General features: G+C 41.7%; 1 protein-coding gene and 1 long non-coding RNA gene across 3 annotated transcripts; one reads left to right on the plus strand and one right to left on the minus strand.

Annotated features, from left to right (window-relative positions):
* Positions 1–1,034: 1,034 nt before the first annotated feature.
* Bloc1s6 (biogenesis of lysosomal organelles complex 1 subunit 6) lies at positions 1,035–16,915 on the minus strand. Of its 2 annotated transcripts, none has more exons than XM_070026634.1 (5): positions 14,778–16,915; positions 8,059–8,203; positions 6,664–6,751; positions 4,610–4,696; positions 1,035–3,983 (listed from the first exon to the last, which is right to left on the minus strand). In XM_070026634.1, exons 1-5 carry the CDS (start codon positions 14,800–14,802, stop codon positions 3,864–3,866), a joined length of 465 nt encoding a protein of 154 aa, XP_069882735.1. In that variant the 5' UTR covers positions 14,803–16,915; the 3' UTR covers positions 1,035–3,863. The 2 variants fall into 2 exon arrangements, with proteins under 2 accessions (XP_069882735.1, XP_069882736.1); XM_070026635.1 differs by lacking the exon at positions 14,778–16,915 and adding an exon at positions 12,814–12,970.
* On the plus strand, positions 13,039–14,342 carry LOC138830182 (uncharacterized). The gene is made up of 2 exons (XR_011372900.1): positions 13,039–13,379; positions 13,786–14,342. It is a non-coding gene; the product is annotated as an uncharacterized lncRNA (long non-coding RNA).
* Positions 16,916–18,632: the final 1,717 nt, after the last annotated feature.

Genomic DNA, 18,632 nt, shown 5'->3' on the forward strand with positions numbered 1-18,632 from the left:
GTGAAATTTTTTTTTACTAGCCTATAGGCCTTATTCATGGAATGTTCAGAGTGTCCTGGCCTTCCACTTTGGTGATGGTCTTTTCCTTTTCTACCTCTACATTATCACCCATGCTCCAAATTTTACCCATCTTCTAATTGCCTTTCCTTTACTTACATTGTCTATGGAGTTTTTCTTTTAAATGCTTTTTTTTTTTTTAATACTCGGGGCTTAGGCACTGTCCCTAAGCATTTTCTGCTCAAGGCTAGTGTTCTACCACTTGAGCTACAGCTTCATTTTCTGCTTCTTAATTGAAGATAAGAGTCTTATGAACTTCCCTGCCCCTGCCAGCTTCAAACCACAATCCTCAGATCTCAGCCTCCTGTATAGCTAGGGTTACAGACACAAGTCATTAGACTACTTGTTTTTTGCTTTACTCTTACTATGGCATTTGGCTTCACAAAGCAAACCGAGCTAAGCACTTTTTGCCAAACTTTTAAAATAGCTTTTCTAAAAATGGTGGACCTCACTATGTAGTTTAGGCTAGCTTCAAACTCATAGCTCTTCCACATCAGCCTCCCGAGGATTAGACAGCTAGGTTATAGCTATTATATTTATTCTAAAAGAACTGTAAAGGAAACTGGGCACCAGTGGCTCATACCTGTAATCCCAGATAGTCCAGTGACCGAGAACAGAACAACTGTAGTTCAAGGCCAGCCCAGGCTGAAAAACTTGACAACCTTACCTTGAAATAACCAACAAAAAAGAAGGCTGGAGGTGTGGCTGAAATGGTAGAGAACCAGCCCATACTAAGTGTGAGGCTCTGAGTTCAAACTCCAATATTGCCAAAATAACAATATAACAATAGCAACAAGGAACTTTATGAAGTCAGGGTATGTCTACTATACTTTTCACATACTTCCTATCATTTTTCTTGAAGAGAAGTAGATTGGCATTTTTGTTACTCAATCCATGAAGAACCTTGGAGGAAGAAGAGAGATGAACAGCAAAAAAGTAGGATGCATAATAGACAAAGAAGGAACTATACCACACCATGTACAGGATGCTGCTAGATAAATACTGACTAAGAGATTTTATTAAATGCACAAAAAGTAATCACTGTTTTACAAGACAAACACCAGACAAATGTTTTAGGTTTGGTAACTGGTATATTTTAGGCTGAATCCATCAAAATCTTCCCTGTGGACACAATCGGTACCAGATTCAGTGTCTGCATATTTATATAATGCTCACTGCGCAGTACCCATAATCTCGGCTCAGTACACATTTCAGAGTTTCAAAATAAAGGCAACTTTTTCAATCAATTCCCTGTTTTGCGGGAAAAAAAAACACATTAAGACTAACTGTACGGGCTCTAATTTAGTTAGTTAAGTTTCTAGGTTACTGTAACAGGCTAAAGTTTTAGATTTTAATTACCAAGGTAAGGATTTATCCATGACCTTAAAATAATGGGTAATATATATTTGCTTTGTGATTTTTATTTATTTATTTATTTTGTTGGTGTGGGGCTTGAACTCTGGGCCTGGGCGCTGTCCCTCAGCTCTTCAGCTCAAGGCTAGCGCTCTACCACTTGAGCCACAGACTTTCCTGCCAGGCTGGCTTTGAACTGTGATCCTGAGAACCATGATCCTCAGAGTAGCTAGGATTACAGGTGTGAGTCACCAGCACCCTGCTGCTTTGTGATTTTTAAGTTTTTAAAACTTCAGCAATGTAATTCTGAAAGTCCATATGCCTTGCCACTCATTAAATAAACATGATTCACTTTAATACAACTCATTAAAGTTCAATCAGTTTACCAGATTTACATATCTATTTCCTGCCAGCTAGGGTTCAGCCTTAAATTTGACTGTATATCAAAAACAGCAGTTTAAAATTTAAAATTAATGCCAAATGCTATTGATTAAACTATTCTACGGCTAAACTATTCTAAACATCTGGTTCTTTCTTCACATTTATCTGAGGAGCACTCTAAAAACATATGGTCTTCACATCAGAACTAATAAACAAGAATTTGGAATGTGTATATTTCAAGTTTCCAACTGAAGCTGATATGCATCTTAGTGTGGGAAGAAGCCCAGACCTTGGCCACCAGACCTGTGGTTCTGATCTTTCAAGGTATATAAGAATCACTGGGGGAACCTTTTAAACAAAAATAAAATAGAGCAACAACAATAAAAATAGATTAACTTCAACAGATTGAAAAGTGATGTCCAGGAACCAGCATTTTAAACAACAACTGAAGTTGGTCTAAAACTACTCTGGCAAAACAATGCACAGCCTTTATCATATATTATAAATAAGTACATTCAACAATTTAGAAGACACTAGCCTGCAAGTCCTACTACACAAACTTAGCAAGAGACCAACACCTACTCAAATAAAATATAGTTTTCAATATAATGTCCAAGTCAAGTGAATTGTAATGTCATATTTCACTCATGAAATTGTTTAAACCTTTAAACAGGTCCGTTCTTAACATTCAACTTTAATGCTTTCTCTGTCATTGGCCTGAAGATGGTCAGAGGTAGTGATTCCAGCTTACCATGTGGTGATATGATTGTACAAGATATACATTCTACTCACACACTTTCACAGGTTTTTTACAGTACATACATAATAGACATCAGAGACCATTTGGATATACTAAAATAATAGTAATACACGCTTGTTTTATAACCTCAAATTTCCCTCACATAAGGAGTTCATATATACAATATCGGAAAAAATCCTAAATAATACTGAAGGTATCATGCCGCCTCTTTTGTGACACTATTTACTAATTTTCTACCAATCCTATTGTTACCTGTAAAGCGGGGAGTTGGTACATTTCAATCCATCTAAGGAGTTTTAAAAGCTGTACATATAGGAACTGTAGCTCAGTATGTGAAAACCGTTACTACATTTGACTAAGTACAGATGAGTATGTGATAGCTCTGCGATCTCTGCCAAACTTTAGGAATGGATGTAACCTACGTTAAGCCAAAACCTGAATACGCATCAACACTAAGAAACAGAGAATACATGGCTAGAAACTGGCACCCACCACAGTCTACATCTAAGGTGTTATTATTTCCTATATATACATATTTTCCCATAACATTCTTCACAAAGACTTACCGTCTCGTTTTTCTAGCAGTGCACTTTTAAACAACTGGTATTAAGTAACTAAGCAATAAAAGGCAATTACCAAAAATGAGTGTTGCACTACAGAAAAAACAAATTCATATCATATATTAAAATAAAACTTTTAAGTCTACACTCAAGGAGCTAAAACATTCGGACTCATGTTGAATACTTGGGAGTCTAGACTCTGTGTATACTGGGCTTGAGCTCTAAGTGCTATCCCTGAGCTTTTATGCTCAAGGCTTGCACCCTACCACCTGAGCCACAGCTCCACTTTCAGTCTTCTTTTTTTTTTCTTTTTTGGTAGCTAATTGGAGTTAAGAGTCTCACAGACTTTTCCTGCTCAGGCTGGCTATGAACTGTGTTCCTAAGATCTCGGCCTCCTGAGAAGCGAGAATTATAGGTGTAAGCCATCAGCGCCTGTTTGAGTCTATACTTGTAGTCAAAGCATTTTCTACTTTATAAATTACTCTAAAATCAAAAGAATGAATTTTTAAATTAAGCAAAAGTTGAAAAAGTACATATAATTATCAAAAACAAATGATACTGTATCTACTATTTAGGAAGAAAGGCTTCTTGAATGACTGAAAGGAAGATATGGAGCACAGAAATCCTGGAACAAGGACTTAAAACTATCCACCACAAAGGTATAAGGCACTACCTGAACCTCACTCCACACACTTCCTCTTACATCCAAAGAATATGGGACAAGAAAAGAAAATGCACACAAACACGACTTTTCATGTCCTTTTAGCTGGTTTGGCCGTTAACTGCTTTTCCCTTTCAAATTCCTTCTCCCGCTGCTGCTCCCTCTCCAGCTCTTCCTTTTGCCTCTTCTGCTGCAGTTTAAGTGCTCTTTTCTGTGTCAAAAAATAAATAAAAATTAAAACTCAAGTCAACAATCAAGGCTTATAGTTTTTGACCTAATTTTAAAATGGTGCCCTAACTTAAAAGTGATTCTTTGGGCTGGGAAGGTGGCTCCACGGTAGAGTGCTTGCCTTGCATGTATGAGGTCCTGGGTTCGATTCCTCAGTACCACATAAGCAGAAAAAGCCAAAAGTGGTGCTGTGGCTCAAGTGGTAGAGTGCTAGCCTTGAGCTGAAAAGCTGAGGGACAGTGCGTAGGCCCAGAGTTCAGGCCCCACAACCGACAAAAAAAAAAAAAAAAAGTGATTATTTGGCTTGAGATAATCAAGACATCACACATTTGGTTTATAAATATGATCTTGGTAATTTATGGTCCTTTGGTTCAACAAAATATGTGTTAGTTATTCCAAACCCTTATTAAATGAAATAGTAGTTGTATATGCAGAAAATATGGGCTTGTCAAGCCCAAGGTAACAGTAAAGCTAAGAAGGGTTCAAAATGACAATTTTTTAGAAGAAATTAATGATTTAAGTATGTTACTGCAGGTAGAGATATAAAAAGTCAAAAAATGAAAACAAACTTTCAGTTTTATAAAGAATGTAAAAGAGTTTTCAACTTACTTTTAACCTGGATGTCTTCTCATGAAGCATCAGCATCTCTTTTCTTATATTCACCAATTTGGCATGGTAATGCTTTGCTTCAGTGAACTAACCACAGTAAAGTAAATGAGAAGTCAAGTTAACACAGACTAATATCACAATGGGTCAGTATGTCAGTGCCTAAATTGCAAAAAGCAGTTAACAGCCAAACCAGCTGAAAGTGCCTAAACTTCCTAAACTGCTCAAGTTTTGTAGAACCTTAGTATTATCTATTATCTATATTATCTATTTTTTAAACTCCAGAATAGAATACATCTAAACAATTTGCCAAACCCAAAAAGAGATATTCACATTAAATTTAGTACAGAGTACACTGTGCTTTAAAAACATGTATAGTTCTAAAATCTAAGTTGAAACTATCCAATAATGCCATCTATTTCATTTAAGAAATTAAAACTCTGTCTAAAACACTCCTTTATAAAGGAGAGAGTATGCTAGGGTACACAGGACATATAAGGACAGGATAGTGTGACTCATCTGCTTATCAAGAAAACCCAAGCTGTGCCAGAAATCCCCAAGAGCACAAAGAAATGTTCAGTCATGTTCCTTTGCTTTTTGGGGTTGGACCAAGCAAAACAGCCGCCTACGTGAGGAGACTCTACCTCCCACAAGCGTAAGTACACACTTTGTGATCTCAGTTGGCCTACCTGTCCCTGTCAGAAGATGGGAGGATGAGGCAGGCTCATAGAGGTGGGAGAAAAGGGAAGAATACCTTGTCCTCAGACAAGGCAATCGGAAAAGAAGCAAGAAAAGTGTCAGCAGACAGATTTGAAACCGTAACATAGCCGCGAGTAAAATCATAGTCTGATGAGCTCTAGGACTAACAGATCATCTCTGCACCACTCAAGGCCTTCCACTTTTCAGTGCTTATGTAATTAAAACTAATCTTGGACTGAAAGAAGAAAAAGAAGATTCAATCTCTGACCCTTTAGACTAAAGCAACAGAATTACACATGCTTCAATAAACAGTATTCTACAGCAAGGTGAACTGGGCAAGGAAGAAAGTAGTAGGTCAGAGTAGCCTTGCTCACCTCCTTCACAAGAAGTCAGGAACTACCGTGCACAGATCTGCCCTTACTACAAAAGGCCTAATACAGATTATTATTATTATTATTATTAAATATTATTGCACAAGGAGAATATTGCTAAACCATATGTGTCCAGTGAAAAATCCATCTTTGGGGTAGTTATAAATCCCTACAAAATCATACAAACCAAGCAATTACTAATGTTGAAATAAAGAGCAGCCAACTCTTATTTCTGATGTTCCCCTTTCTTAAAATAGTTATCAGTTCCTCTCAACAGCTTCTGAAGAAATTCAACCACTCTATTTATCCTAACAGATGAAATTAATTATTTTTAAGGTGTCCATTCCAGCTCATGAAATGAACTATGGCATTGCACATATGCCTGATAATTCAATGAAATGCCAACTTAAGAAATCATATAACTGATAGAAGATGCACTTTCCTTAATGGCAAAAACAGTTCCCCAAAGTTCCTTCCTCTCACTTTTCTACACCTTTAATTATAAGCTGATCTATTCTAGGTTCGTAAGTTCTTCAACTGTCTGTTACAAGTGCAACATACAAAAGACAGTGATTCAAGAATCTGGAAGCTCTAGTAAAATAAATAAGGAAGGTTTTCTTACAAAAAGACCAATTGTAGACGGGGGCCAGTGGCTCACACCTATAATCTTAACTAGCCAGGAGGTTGTGACCTGAGAATTCACAGTTCAAAGCCAGCCCAAGCAGAAAAGTCCATGGGACCCTTATCCCAATGAACTACTCAGAAAAAGTCAGAAGTGGTGCTGTGGCTCAAGTGGTAGAGCGCTAGCCTTGAGCATGAGCATAGTAAGGTTCAGGGACAGAGCCCGGGCCCTGAATTAAGCCCCAGGACCAGGAAAAAAAAAATTAGAGGTTAAAGACCCTAAAGATACACCAACACAGAGCTGGGGGGATAAAAACCAGCTATTTCTACAACAGAATGTCATTACATCAAGAAAATCATACTTACCAAAGCATTAATATCCAACATGGAATGGCATTCTTTAAACTTTGAAATCTCTTGTTCCAGTGTGTCTAGTAATACAACTTGGTTCTGTCTGAAACAAAAAGCACATGGACGAATAAGTCTCATGCACTGTAATTGTTAGTTCATTTTTAAAAAATCTCATTCATCTGGATCAATGTTGAAAGTTAGAAATTAAGTTGGAAATTGATTGCCCTTCCAAAGCTTGTTCAATTTAGCATAATTTTTTCAAGATAATACTTTAACAAATAAATGTGACTTTCATTACTGCCTCAAGTTCAGCCTCTAATAACCAAGTAATTTAAAAATATTTTATTATTAGTTTTAGTAACTGTATTTTCTTTTTTTTCTTTCTTTTTTTTTTTTTTGGGGGGGTGGGGTCTGGTCGTGGGCCTGAACTCTGGGCCTGGGCGCTGTCCCTCAGCTCTTCAGCTCAAGGCTAGTACTACCACTTGAGCCACAGTGCCACTTCCAGCTTTTTTCTTTTTGCTTATGTGGTGCTAAGGAATTGAACCCAGGGCCTCAGGCATGCAAGGCAAGCGCTCTATCACTGAGCCACCTTCCCAGCCCAGTAACTGTATTTTCTCCCCTCTTTAAAAAAAGTTACTTTATAATAACTAGCCTAAGAAACTCAACTTTCTGTTGTTGGAGTTTTGTTTTTTTTTAATGGAGGTATCAGGGGTTTGAACTCAGGGCTTCAAGCTTGCTAGGAGGATACTCTACCACCTGAGCCATGTCTCAGCCCTTTATTTAGTTGTTCAAGTAAAATATCTTATGTTTTTTCCTGGGATCACCTCACCTATCCTGTTACCAATGCCTCCTATAGCTGGGATTGCAGCTGTGACCTACCATGCCCAACTTGTTTAGTTGAGATGGGATTGAGGAGATGTGTCACTAACTTTCTGCCCATGCTAGCCTCAAGCCATCATTCTCCAATCATAACTACTCGTTATACTGGGATTCCAAGCTTCTCCAATTACATCCCACTTGCAAGGTTTTATCTTAAAATTAGTGTTCCAAGTCAGGCGCTGGTAGCTCATGCTTGAAATCCTCGCTACTCAGGAAGCTAAAATCTGAAGATCATAGTTCAAAGCCAGCCAAGGCAGAAAAGTCCTTCTAAGACTCTTATCTCCAATTAACTACTCAGAAAAAGCTGGGAGTGGTGCTGTGGCTCAAGTGGCAGAGCGCTAGCCTTGAGCACAAAGAGGCTCAGGGACAGAACCCAGGCCCTGAGAGTTCAAGCCCCACAACCAACTCCCCGCCCCCCAAAAAAGAAAGAAACATATATGTGTATGGGTATCTCTGTGTGTGCACACCAATAGATACACAACTTTAACAGAGAGGGGAAATGAATGCAGACCTGACTTGTTGTTAGCTTACGTGAGTTCCTGCAGGGCCTGCTTGGATCTCTGCAAATCTGGCAAGTAGTGAGAAAGCAATCCTTCTGCCAGCTGCTCCACAGCTTTGTCTTCGACCATCAAGTCCTCTACTGTAAATCCTTCATCTGGAGAAGCATCACTTAATCCTGTCCCCAAGCAAAAATCAAATTTAGGAAACAAGTTAATTCCATAAACAGGAAGGAGGGAAGAGGGCCCACAGAGGAGATGAAGGCAAACATCTATCATCCCAACTTACAGGGGTTTGTTTTCTGTTTTGGTGCGTCTTGGGGCTTGAACTCAGAGCCTGGGTACTGTCCGTCAGCTTTTTTTTGCTCAAGGCTAGCACTGCACCACTTGGGCCACAGCTGCACTTTCAGCTTTTTTGGATAATCTGAGATGAGTCTCATAAGCTTTCCTGCCAGGGATGGTTTCAAATCGTCACCCCAGACTTCTGAATAGCTAGGATTATAGGCACAAGCCACCAGCACCAGGCTCTACAAATATTCTTTCCTTTTAAAATTTTATCTTCTAAAGCTTTTCTTTAAAAAAGGCGGGGGGGGGGGGGGTGGTTAAAGCACAGCACCAATGGCTCACATCTATAATTCTAGCTACTACTCAGGAGGCTGAGATCTGAAGATCACAGTTTGAAGCCAGCCAGGGCAAGAAAAGTTCAAGAGACTCTTATCTCCAATCAACTACTCAAAAAGCTAGAAGTGGAGCTGTGGCTCAAGTGATAAGAGCACGACCTTTCAGCACAAAAGGTCAGAGACAGCACCCAGACCCCCAGTTCAAGCCCCAGGATTGGCACCAAAAAAAGGGAGGGGGGAGGGATTATTAGGACTCAAAAAGTATTTTTCTGTGTTGTTTTTTCTTGTTCATTTCTTCAGACAGGGTCTACCTTTGTGGCCCAGGATGGCCTGTAACTCACAATTCTCCTGTCTCAGTCTCCTGTGTTCTAGAATTATAGGAGTATATTACACCAGAGAAAAAGTTATTTAAGCTACTAGCTTAACACACAGTCCAAATTCTAGGTTTATGTTTGTTTGTCAGTCGTGGGGCTTGAACTCTGTGCCTGGGTGCTGTACCTCAGCTCTTCAATTCAAGGTGAGCACTCTACCACTTGAGTCACAGTGCCACTTCCAGTTTTCTGGTGGTTCATTGGAGATAAGTCTCATGGATGCTGGATGCCTGCAATCCTAGCAACTTAGGAGGCTGAGATCTGAGGAATGAGGTACAAAGCCAGCCCAGGCAGGGAAGTCCATGAAACTCTTCAATAAACCACCAGAAAACTGGAAGTGGCACTGTGGCTCAAGTGGTGGAGCACTAGCCTTGATCTGAAGAGCTGAAGGACAGTGCCCAGGCCCAGAGTTCAAGCCCCATGATCAACAACAACAACAACAACAAAAAGAGTCTCACAGACTTTCCTGCCCAAGCTGGCTTTGAACAGTGATCCTCAAACCTCAGCCTCATGAGTTGCTAGGATTAAAGGTGTAAGCCACTGCTTCCCGATGTTTATGTATTTTTCAAGGCAGGTCCTCTAACAGTTCACAGGATTAAACAATAAGCACTAAAAGGCAATAATACCAAAAATGACTGTTGCACAGCACTAAAGGAAAATTACACAATGAACTGAAACTTTCAAATCTTTACTCAAGGAGCTGAAATAGTCACACTAATTCTGAACTACTTAAGAATCCAGATGATGCCGGGCGCTGGTAATCCTAGCTACTCAGGAGGCTGAGATCTGAGGATCGCGGTTCAAAGCCAGCCCGGGCAGGAAAGACCGTGAGACTCCTGTCTCCAATAAATCACCAGAAAACCGGAAGTGGCGCTCTAGCTCAAGTGGTAGAGCGCTCGCCTTGAGCTGAAGAGCTGAGGGACAGCCCAGGCCCAGAGTTCAAGACCCACGACCGACAAAAAAAAAAAAAAAAAAGAATCCAGATGCTTTAAAAAAAAAAAAAAAAAAGTATTAGCCGGGCGCTGGTGGCTCACGCCTGTAATCCTAGCTACTCAGGAGGCTGAGATCTGAGGATAGCGGTTCAAAGCCAGCCCGGGCAAGAAAGACCATGAGACTCCTATCTCCAATAAACCACCAGAAAACCGGAAGTGGTGCTGTAGCTCAAGTGGTAGAGCGCTCGCCTTGAGCTGAAGAGCTGAGGGACAGCGCCCAGGCCCAGAGTTCAAGCCCCACAACCGACAAAAAAAAAAAAAAAAAAAAAAAGTATTTTTCCACATTACAAAAGGTTCAAGGCCCTGGAAGGCTTCTGCCAAACTGCAGACATTGCAAAACTGCCCTTCTAAGCAATGCAAGGGCATCAGAGTAGGACAGGTATCATTACAGGGGAAATAAATCTGTTACAGAAGTCTAAGAATAATTCCTAAGGGAAATGAGGATGAGTTGAAGTTCACTCGCTCCTTCCTTCTTTCCTTCTCCTTCCCTTCCTTTTTCTTTTTATGTGTTTCTTACTGTAAAATTTTTTAACTATGGAAGTGGGTACAAGTTCAAAAGTAAAACACCCTTCTTATCCTCTAACCCTCAATGGAGTTTCTTACATAGCCTTCCAGAAATTGACTTTGCATTGTAAAGGAAATATATGTCATACTCTTTTTGTGTTATGAAACTCTCTTTTTTTTTCTAATTTACTTGTTTTAGAGGTGATATACAGTGGGGTTACCTTTATATAGGTCAGGTAGTAAGTACATGTCCTTTCACATAGTGTCATCTGTTCCCTCATTCTCTCCCATTCCCCCCTCCCATCTCTACCCATGAACTGCATAGTTCTCTTTGATCAATGTCCAGTGCAGCCAATGCACTCCATTGCTGCACTTTTTGACCCTTTTTCCTCTGATTCTGTGTCCTCCTCTCACTTTTTTTGTTTTTGAGACCGGGTCTTGGTATTACTATGTGGCCAAAGATGGCCTCAAACTCATGATCCTTCTGCCTCAGTCTCTCAAGTGGTGGGATTTGTATACTACTATGCCCATCCTCTTTTCTTATATATACATACATACATGGATGCATACAGTCTTATGTATCTATAGCAACAAATATGAATCTACTACATTTTTTAACGAATAGGAATTATACCATAGTTTGTATAACCATCCCCCTGTGGGTGAGTTATTGAACTTATTTTTATATTTTTGCTATTTCAAATAATACTGCAGTGTGATCTTTGCACATTCATGTCAGCTTCTGTAGAATACATTGTTAGAAGTACAGTTGAGACAAACGCTTTTATATTCTTTTTTTTTTTTTTGGTTGGTTGTGGGGCTTAAACTCTGGGCCTGGACGCTGTCCCTCAGCTCTTCAGCTGTAGACGAGCGTTCTACCACTTGAGCCTCAGCCCCACGGAGGGCTTTTTCTGCTTATGTGGGGCTGAGGAATGGAACCGAAGGCCTCATGCATGCAAGGAAAGCACTCTACCACTGAGCCACCTTCCCAGCCCTGCTGTTGTATTCTTTAGACAATGCAAAACTGCCCTCCTAAGAGATGGCACCAATTCACACTGCCACTAACAATCTATTGGTGGACTAGTTTCAAATGGCTAGAGTCTATGACAAGAGTGGAAAGAATGCATCATGAGTAAGGGAATCAACATTAAGACAAGGAGGAATATAGGGTCTCTGGAATAGAGAGGCAAAGTGAGGTTCCAGGAGAATGGAATGTACACACCATAGCAGTAACCACAAGCTATGATGCCATATGGCCAGCCTGTGAGAACCTCTGAGACCAAGTTAGTGGGTCTGGACCTTAATTTAGTGCTGAAGCTTCATTTAAGGATTCTGAGCAAGGAAGTGTTAAGACTGGAGCTTAATCTTGGGGTGGTGATATAACAGATCGGAACACAAAGAAACTGGGGTTGAAGTAGCTGACGAAAGGAATATGAAAATCGTATACACTAAACAAAGAGAAGAATGGCAACAGAAAGCAAAGTGTGGAGAACCATTTCAAAGTTTCATGTGAAGGAAACAATACCATTAACAGCTCCACCGTCTGCTTTTATATATGGGCAAGCTATAATGAGATAAATGCAAACCAATCACATCAAAGCACACACACACAAAAAAAAAATTAAAAAGAGGAGCAAGTGAGTGTTAGAAGTGGAGCCTACGGTGCATATAAGTATTACATGTTAGTCATGTAATTATCGCTGAAGAAAAAGCATGATCACAGAGTGCTCAGAGCATGATTTGGGGGTGACCCGTGCATTTCTGGGCTATCTTAGTATTTTATAAAGCAAGAAGCCTTTCCTCATCTTGGGATCCCCCGCTCTTTTGAGTGGCAACGTTCTCGAGCCTTCCAAAGATGGCACATCATAAACAGCACCAACTAACACCTTCCACTCCGTGGATACCTCCCTGTGTATGGCTATTCAAATCTCTTCCTGGGAACAAGGGGTGAGAAAGGCCACGGAAGGAAAAAAGGCTTATGTCCACCAGGCAAGACAAGGCCTATTTGGCGAGCGGCCCCTGTCGACGCTTGGGTGGATTTAAACGAGTCTCGGATGATAAACTCATCCCCAAACCACTCTCCCTCTGAGGAAAAAAACAAAAAACAAAACAACTCAGCAATGACTTGCCCACTTATAGCCACCGCCTGCACCCGACACGCGGAGCTTCCCCGCCGGCCCGCACGGAGCCCGCGCCGCCCCGGCCGGCCGGCGCCGCGGCCCGCGCCGCTCCCAGGCCCTGTTGGGGGGTGTCGGGGGTGGACGCCGCGCTCCCAGCCCGGGCCGCCGGCCACAGCACCTACCCAGCGTCGGCTCGCCGGCCTCCGCGCTGTCGGCGGGCCCTGTCCGGTCCCCGTCTAGGGGCAATGGCCTAGGAACACTCATGTCCCCCCGACACACACGCGCTGGGATCCTCCAGCACCTAAGCGGAGAGAAGCCGCAGTCGCACGCGGAAGTGGCGCGGTCCTCCGTCGTCACTTCCGGTCCGCATGACGCTACGTCAATTCCCCCCGCCCCCGTCGTCTCTCCTTCCAGCAGGCCTTGATACCGGGTCAGGGCTCAGCACACTTCACTCCGCTTAGGGCCTCCTGGGGCTTCTAGAAGCGCTGTGGGAAAAGCATGGCGCCCGTGGCCACCTGAAGAAATTAAAACAAGCCACTCGGGAGGCTGAGATCTGAGGATCACGGTTCAAATCCAGCCCTGATAGGAAAGTCAGGGAGACTCCTCTCTCCAATCAAGCAGCCCTAAGGAGAAAAAGCCCTAAGGAGAGCTGAAGCTCCAGAGGCAGAGCGCTAGCCTTGAGCAGAAAAGCCCAGGGACAGCACCCAGGCCCTGAGTTCAAGCCCCTGGACTGGCACAAAACCAAAAGGTAACTGAATTTTAGAACCGAGATAGCATGCTTTCCCAATGTGATTTGGACCCTTGAAAAATAAAAATAAAGCCAGGCCCCGGTGGCTCACGCCTGTCATCCTAGCTGCTCAGGAGGCTGAGATCTGAGGATTGTGGTTCAAAGCCAGCCCAGAGAGTCCATGAGAGTCTTATCTCCAATGAACCACCAGAAAAACTGGAAGTGGCACTGTGGCTCAAGTAGTAGAGCTCCAGCCTTGAGCTGAAGAGCTGAGGGACAGCGCCCAGGCCCAGAGTTCAAGCCCCAAGACCAACAAGAAATACATAAACAAAGAAAAGAAAAATAAAAAGTAAGCCCCTAGGTGAGCTTGAATCCTTGCTGCTTGGAGTTTACCACAATTCGAGTTTTTCCTCCTTGTTGGTTGCAGATGATTTAAGGCCTCCATTGCCACATCTTCTGAACAAATTAAAGCAAATTATGAAAACCAGTTGCTGAGATCCTGTGGGATGCCGTCATGAATTATGCAACCAGAGAGAAAATTAAAAGATCTTGGATGTCTTCCCAGCACTCTTCATCTAGACGATTGGAGTCTCAATGTTGCACACCAATCTTGCCTGAACCTTTTTTTGGGGGGAGGAGAGGAGCCCTGGCTTGAACTCTGGGCCTGGGTGCTGTCCCTGAGCTTCTTTTGCTCAAGACTAGCGCTCTACCACTTGAGCCACAGCACCAGTTCTGGCTTTTTTCTTTGAGTAGTTTTTTTTTGAGATAAGGGTCACATGGACTTTCCTGCCCTGGCTGGCTTTGAACTGCAATCCTCAGATCTCAGCCTCCTGAGTAGCTAGGATTACAGGTATGAGCCATCGGTGCCAGGCTATTTGAACAATTTTTAATGTTGCGGCCCATGTCATCTTCAGAGCAGCAAGAATTATGTCAAGCTTCAAAAACTGGCTCCCAATGTTCTTATCAATAAATTCTCACCACTTATCCACCCAAGATTAATCCTTGAAACCTATGAATATGTTAGGTCACATAACAAAGGGTAATTGAGTTATGATTACCTGCCTGACCTTAAAATGGAAGAGTCTAGATTTTTCTGTGAGATTATAAGATTAAGAGAAAAGCTCCCAATGGGTGAGGATTTAAGGATTAAAGTAGTGGTGGCCTCTTCTTCCTTATTCTCTCTTTGCCTGGTAGGTAAACCTATTCCAGAGATGAATGACTTTGCCTGGGAGCCATTTCTTTACCCCATCACAAATATCAACAAGTAACCACCAGCTTCAGACAAGAAAAAAAAAAAAAAAAGGAATGCTCTGACATCTACAAGGACTTGCCCAAATACAATTTGTGCACTAAATCATACTTGTTATTACACTGTTCTGATATTATCAGGCCTTGAGAAATTAAGTTTGGTCAGTTTACCAATCTTGTCTGTTTCCTTGAGCATTCCTTTTCAATTCAACCATGTTTCATTTCATCCACGTTTCAATTCAACAAGTCAGTTTCCGAGTACAATACGTCTTGATCAGTGCCAGCCTTTCCATCATTCTTCCTGATCTCTCCCACCCCCACTGAGCATCTCTATAAACAAAGAACGTTTCATTATGTGCTTGTTTGCCAGCCAGGGGCCCTTCCCTAAGAAAAATTTCCCTTCTTTGTGAACACTATTGTGATCAAAGCAATCATTTAATCATTTAATTTTTTTCAATGTGTCTATAAGTACGCATTTAAAATATTCTTGCTCAGTTCCCGGAGTATATTAATGATTTTTTGGTTTTGTAACTCTTTTGGAGCTTGGGGAAGAGGTACGAAGGTTAAAGCAAAGGAAGTAGTGCCTGTGAACTTTTATCAAGCGATTCCCTAGCAGCCATGGCTCGCTCACTGGGAGTGGAGAAGCTTTGCTGAGGAGCCATGCTGGCAGAGCCCACTGAGGGAAGCCATTTTCAAGGAGAGAGCATTTCAAAGCTACTGTAAGGAAAGCTCAGGGGGTATTAGTGCAGAAGCTACATGCACGTCAGTACCTGGGCACTGAAGACATTATAAATACTGCCCACCTTTAGGGGGCACAGGTGAGCGGGACACGTGCTAATCAAGAAAAGACAAAAACCCTTCCTACCGCAGTGCCCTCTACTGACAATGCTTAATAACATGCCAACTGACAAATACTTGCAATAACTGTGTTTCCTATTGAATGCAGTGTTTTAAACAACACAAATTTATTATCTCACAGATTCTGTGTCTTAGGAATCTGCTACATTTGATCCAAACTCCCTACTGAGAGTTTCATAAAGCTGAAATCAAAGTGATAGCCAGATATTACCTTAAGGCTCTGGAAATAATCTACTTACAAAATCTTATGCAGAAGCTGGACACTGGTGGCTCATATCTGTAATCCTACCTACTCAAGAGGCTGAGAATCTGAGGATCATGGTTCAAAGCCAATCTGGGCAGGAAAGTCCGTGAGACACTTATCTCCCATTAGCCACCAGAAAACTAGAAGTGGAGCTATGGCTCAAAGTGGTAGAGCACTAGCCTTCAGCAAAAAAGCTCAGGGCCGATGCCTATGCCCCAAGTTCAAGCCCCACAACCAAAAAAGAAAAAAAATGGATGTATAGTGAAGACACAATAAGCTCACAACTTGCATAGGTAACTCTTACCCCTGGATTCCAGGAACACTACACCTCATGTCCAGCCAAGGGGAAAAGCGGTCTTGTCATTGCTGACATCTAGATTACAATGTAATAATGGCAGGTGTAATAATTCCCTACAATAAATGCTTTGTTTCAAATTCTGAGAATAATTTCTGTCTTTCTAGGTAGACCTTTACTTCACATTTTGTGGGTGTGTTTTTACCTAGGCAGTGTTAACCAAAACCACAAAAGTAGGACTGGAGTGTGGCTTAAAAGGTAGCATGCTCAGCCAGACACCAGTGGCTCCGATCTGTAATACTAGCTACTGAGGAGGCTGAGATCTGAGGAGTGTGGTTCAAAGCCAGCTCACTATAAAGTACATGAGAAGTCAGGGTTTTAGAAAAGGCATTGAATTCACCCTGCCAATACCCTTGGTAAATATCTGACAGACAAATAAAACAACAATTTGGTTTACAGAAGATAGATTAAACATGAGAGGAATGAGTAGCCTGGAAACATGTGCACAGAGCTGGGAGGGTTAGGAGAGACCAAAAGTAGATATGTTGGATGTAGGTTGCAGAGGATGTTTGTGGAAGGAAAACTGGAGGTGGTGATGAGGAGGTGTTGAAGCCATATGCTGATGCAGAAGTGGAAAAATTTGTGCAGATAAAATATCAGAAAGGGCTGATCTCCCAGGAGACTCAGGGGACCACAAGGGGAGTGAACATGTCTGTGGATTTTTTGCACAAGTAGTAGGTTTCAATCCTACCTGGACCCCACCCCAACTCACTCCTTATCTAATTTTATTTTTCCTGTTCACTGTCCCAGTTCTTAAGCTCATCCAGTATGACTCATCACCACACCACACAAAGAGATTCCCTCAAAGGAGATTCCAATTCTCAACCTAAGAACTTGATGGGCGCCAGTGGCTTTGGCCTGTAATCCTAGCTGAGATCTGAGGATCGTGGTTCAAGCCAGCCCAGGCAGAAAAGTCCATGAGACTCTTATCTCCAATGAACTACCAGAAAACTGGAAGTGGCGCTGTGGCTCAAGTGGTAGAGCACTCACTTTGAGCTGAAGAGTTCAGGGACAGTGGCCAGGCCCAGAGTTCAAGCCCCACTACCAACAAATAAATAAATAAACCTCAGAGCTATAAAACTTTTAGAAGAAAATATACTTGCAAATCTTGGTGATCTTTCAAAATGCTTTCTGAGATGCTATCCCAAAACACAAGCAACAAAGGAAGTAATAAACTAAACTTCACCAAAATGAAATGGATAATAAAATAAAATAGACAATACACACTATGGTTTGGTTACAGCTTCATGCCCTGGAAACTTGACCTCCAGTGGGGCACATTAAGGGTGGTGGAATGATTAAATAAAAGGTAATTAGGACATTGGAGCCTTTGCCCTTGGGAGGACTTAATGTTGTTCTAATGGGACTCCTGAGAGAGAAAGGGGTGGGGAAGGAGCTTTATATATATATAGCAATCCTGGCCTTGAATGGCTCTAGCTTCTGGTCTTGCCAGATGATCTTATTCTGCATAACTCTGCCAAGAGGCCAGTACTGTAAGCCAAAAATGGATGCCCAATTTTGGACTTTCAGCCACCAAAACTGTAAGCTAAATAAACTTTTTTTTCTTTTTTTCTTTCTTTTTTTATTTTTTTAAATTTGTTTTGGGGGGTCCAGTCGTGGGGCCTGAACTCTGGGCCTGGGCGCTGTCCCTCAGCTCTTCAGCTCAAGGCTAGCGCTCTACCACTTGAGCCACAGCACCACTTCCGGCTTTTTTTCTTTTTGCTTATGTGGTGCTGAGGAATCGAACCCAGGGCCTCAAGCATGCAAGGCAAGCGCTCTACCACTGAGCCACCTTCCCAGCCCCACTTTTTTTTCTTTATAAGTTACTCAACCACAAGAATTTTGTTACAGCCACAGAAAATGCATTAATACAATGCCAAATGTCATGCTTCCCTAATGCAAATAAAGTGCTTACAGTATAAGCTCTTTAGGAAAATTGGAAGCTCCTTAAAACATTACACAAATATGACATCACAACCCATAACCCACAACCCATAATCCAACAATTCCCACTCCTACGTATTCACCTAAGAGAAACAGTGAATTCGGATGTGGTTTTCTCAGTAGCTCGAAAGCAAGGAAGGTCCTCAGGCAAGATGACAACAAAGAATTCCCGCGCTTCCTAGTTGGAAGCAGAATCAAGTTTTCTTTTTGGAAATTTGTGACTTTAACCCAGCTACCAAGAATGATTAGTGATGTTGTCACTGAGTGCTTAGAAAACAGCAGGCACTATGTTGCATGGCTAATCTTGTTTGGATGCCAGTTCCTTAGAAATGTCAACAGTAATGCTGTCCTCGTTTTGCAAGTGAATTACAGCTCACAACTTGCTCACCATCAGACAAACAATACGTGATTGCCTGTCTAGGAAAGAAGTGAACCTGTCTAATTTATCTTTGGATCTTTAATATCTAACATATATGCAATATATACATGGATAAAGAATCTAATGAATTATAGAAAGGCTTGACCAGGTCAGAATATCAATATTCTATACTAACTTGAAGAGTTGTATTGGTTTTAGTAACTCTGTTCTGTGCTAACTGAAACTCATTATTCAGAATAATGAGTT

The sequence above is a fragment of the Dipodomys merriami genome, unplaced genomic scaffold (genome assembly GCF_024711535.1).
Source record: "Dipodomys merriami isolate MVZ:Mamm:240054 unplaced genomic scaffold, mDipMer1.0.p SCAF_185, whole genome shotgun sequence".
NCBI lineage: Eukaryota > Metazoa > Chordata > Mammalia > Rodentia > Heteromyidae > Dipodomys > Dipodomys merriami.

Excerpts from the sequence above, each read along its gene's own strand:
- Bloc1s6 (XM_070026635.1), bottom strand. The coding sequence starts at position 12,895 with ATGAGTGTTCCTAGGCCATTGCCCCTAGACGGGGACCGGACAGGGCCC. Across the intron at positions 6,752-8,058 it reads CAGGCCCTGCAGGAACTCAC|ACAGAACCAAGTTGTATTAC; the intron begins GTAAGCTAACAA and ends TTTTTGTTTCAG. Across the intron at positions 3,984-4,609 it reads AGAAGACATCCAGGTTAAAA|AAAAGAGCACTTAAACTGCA; the intron begins GTAAGTTGAAAA and ends TTTTTGACACAG.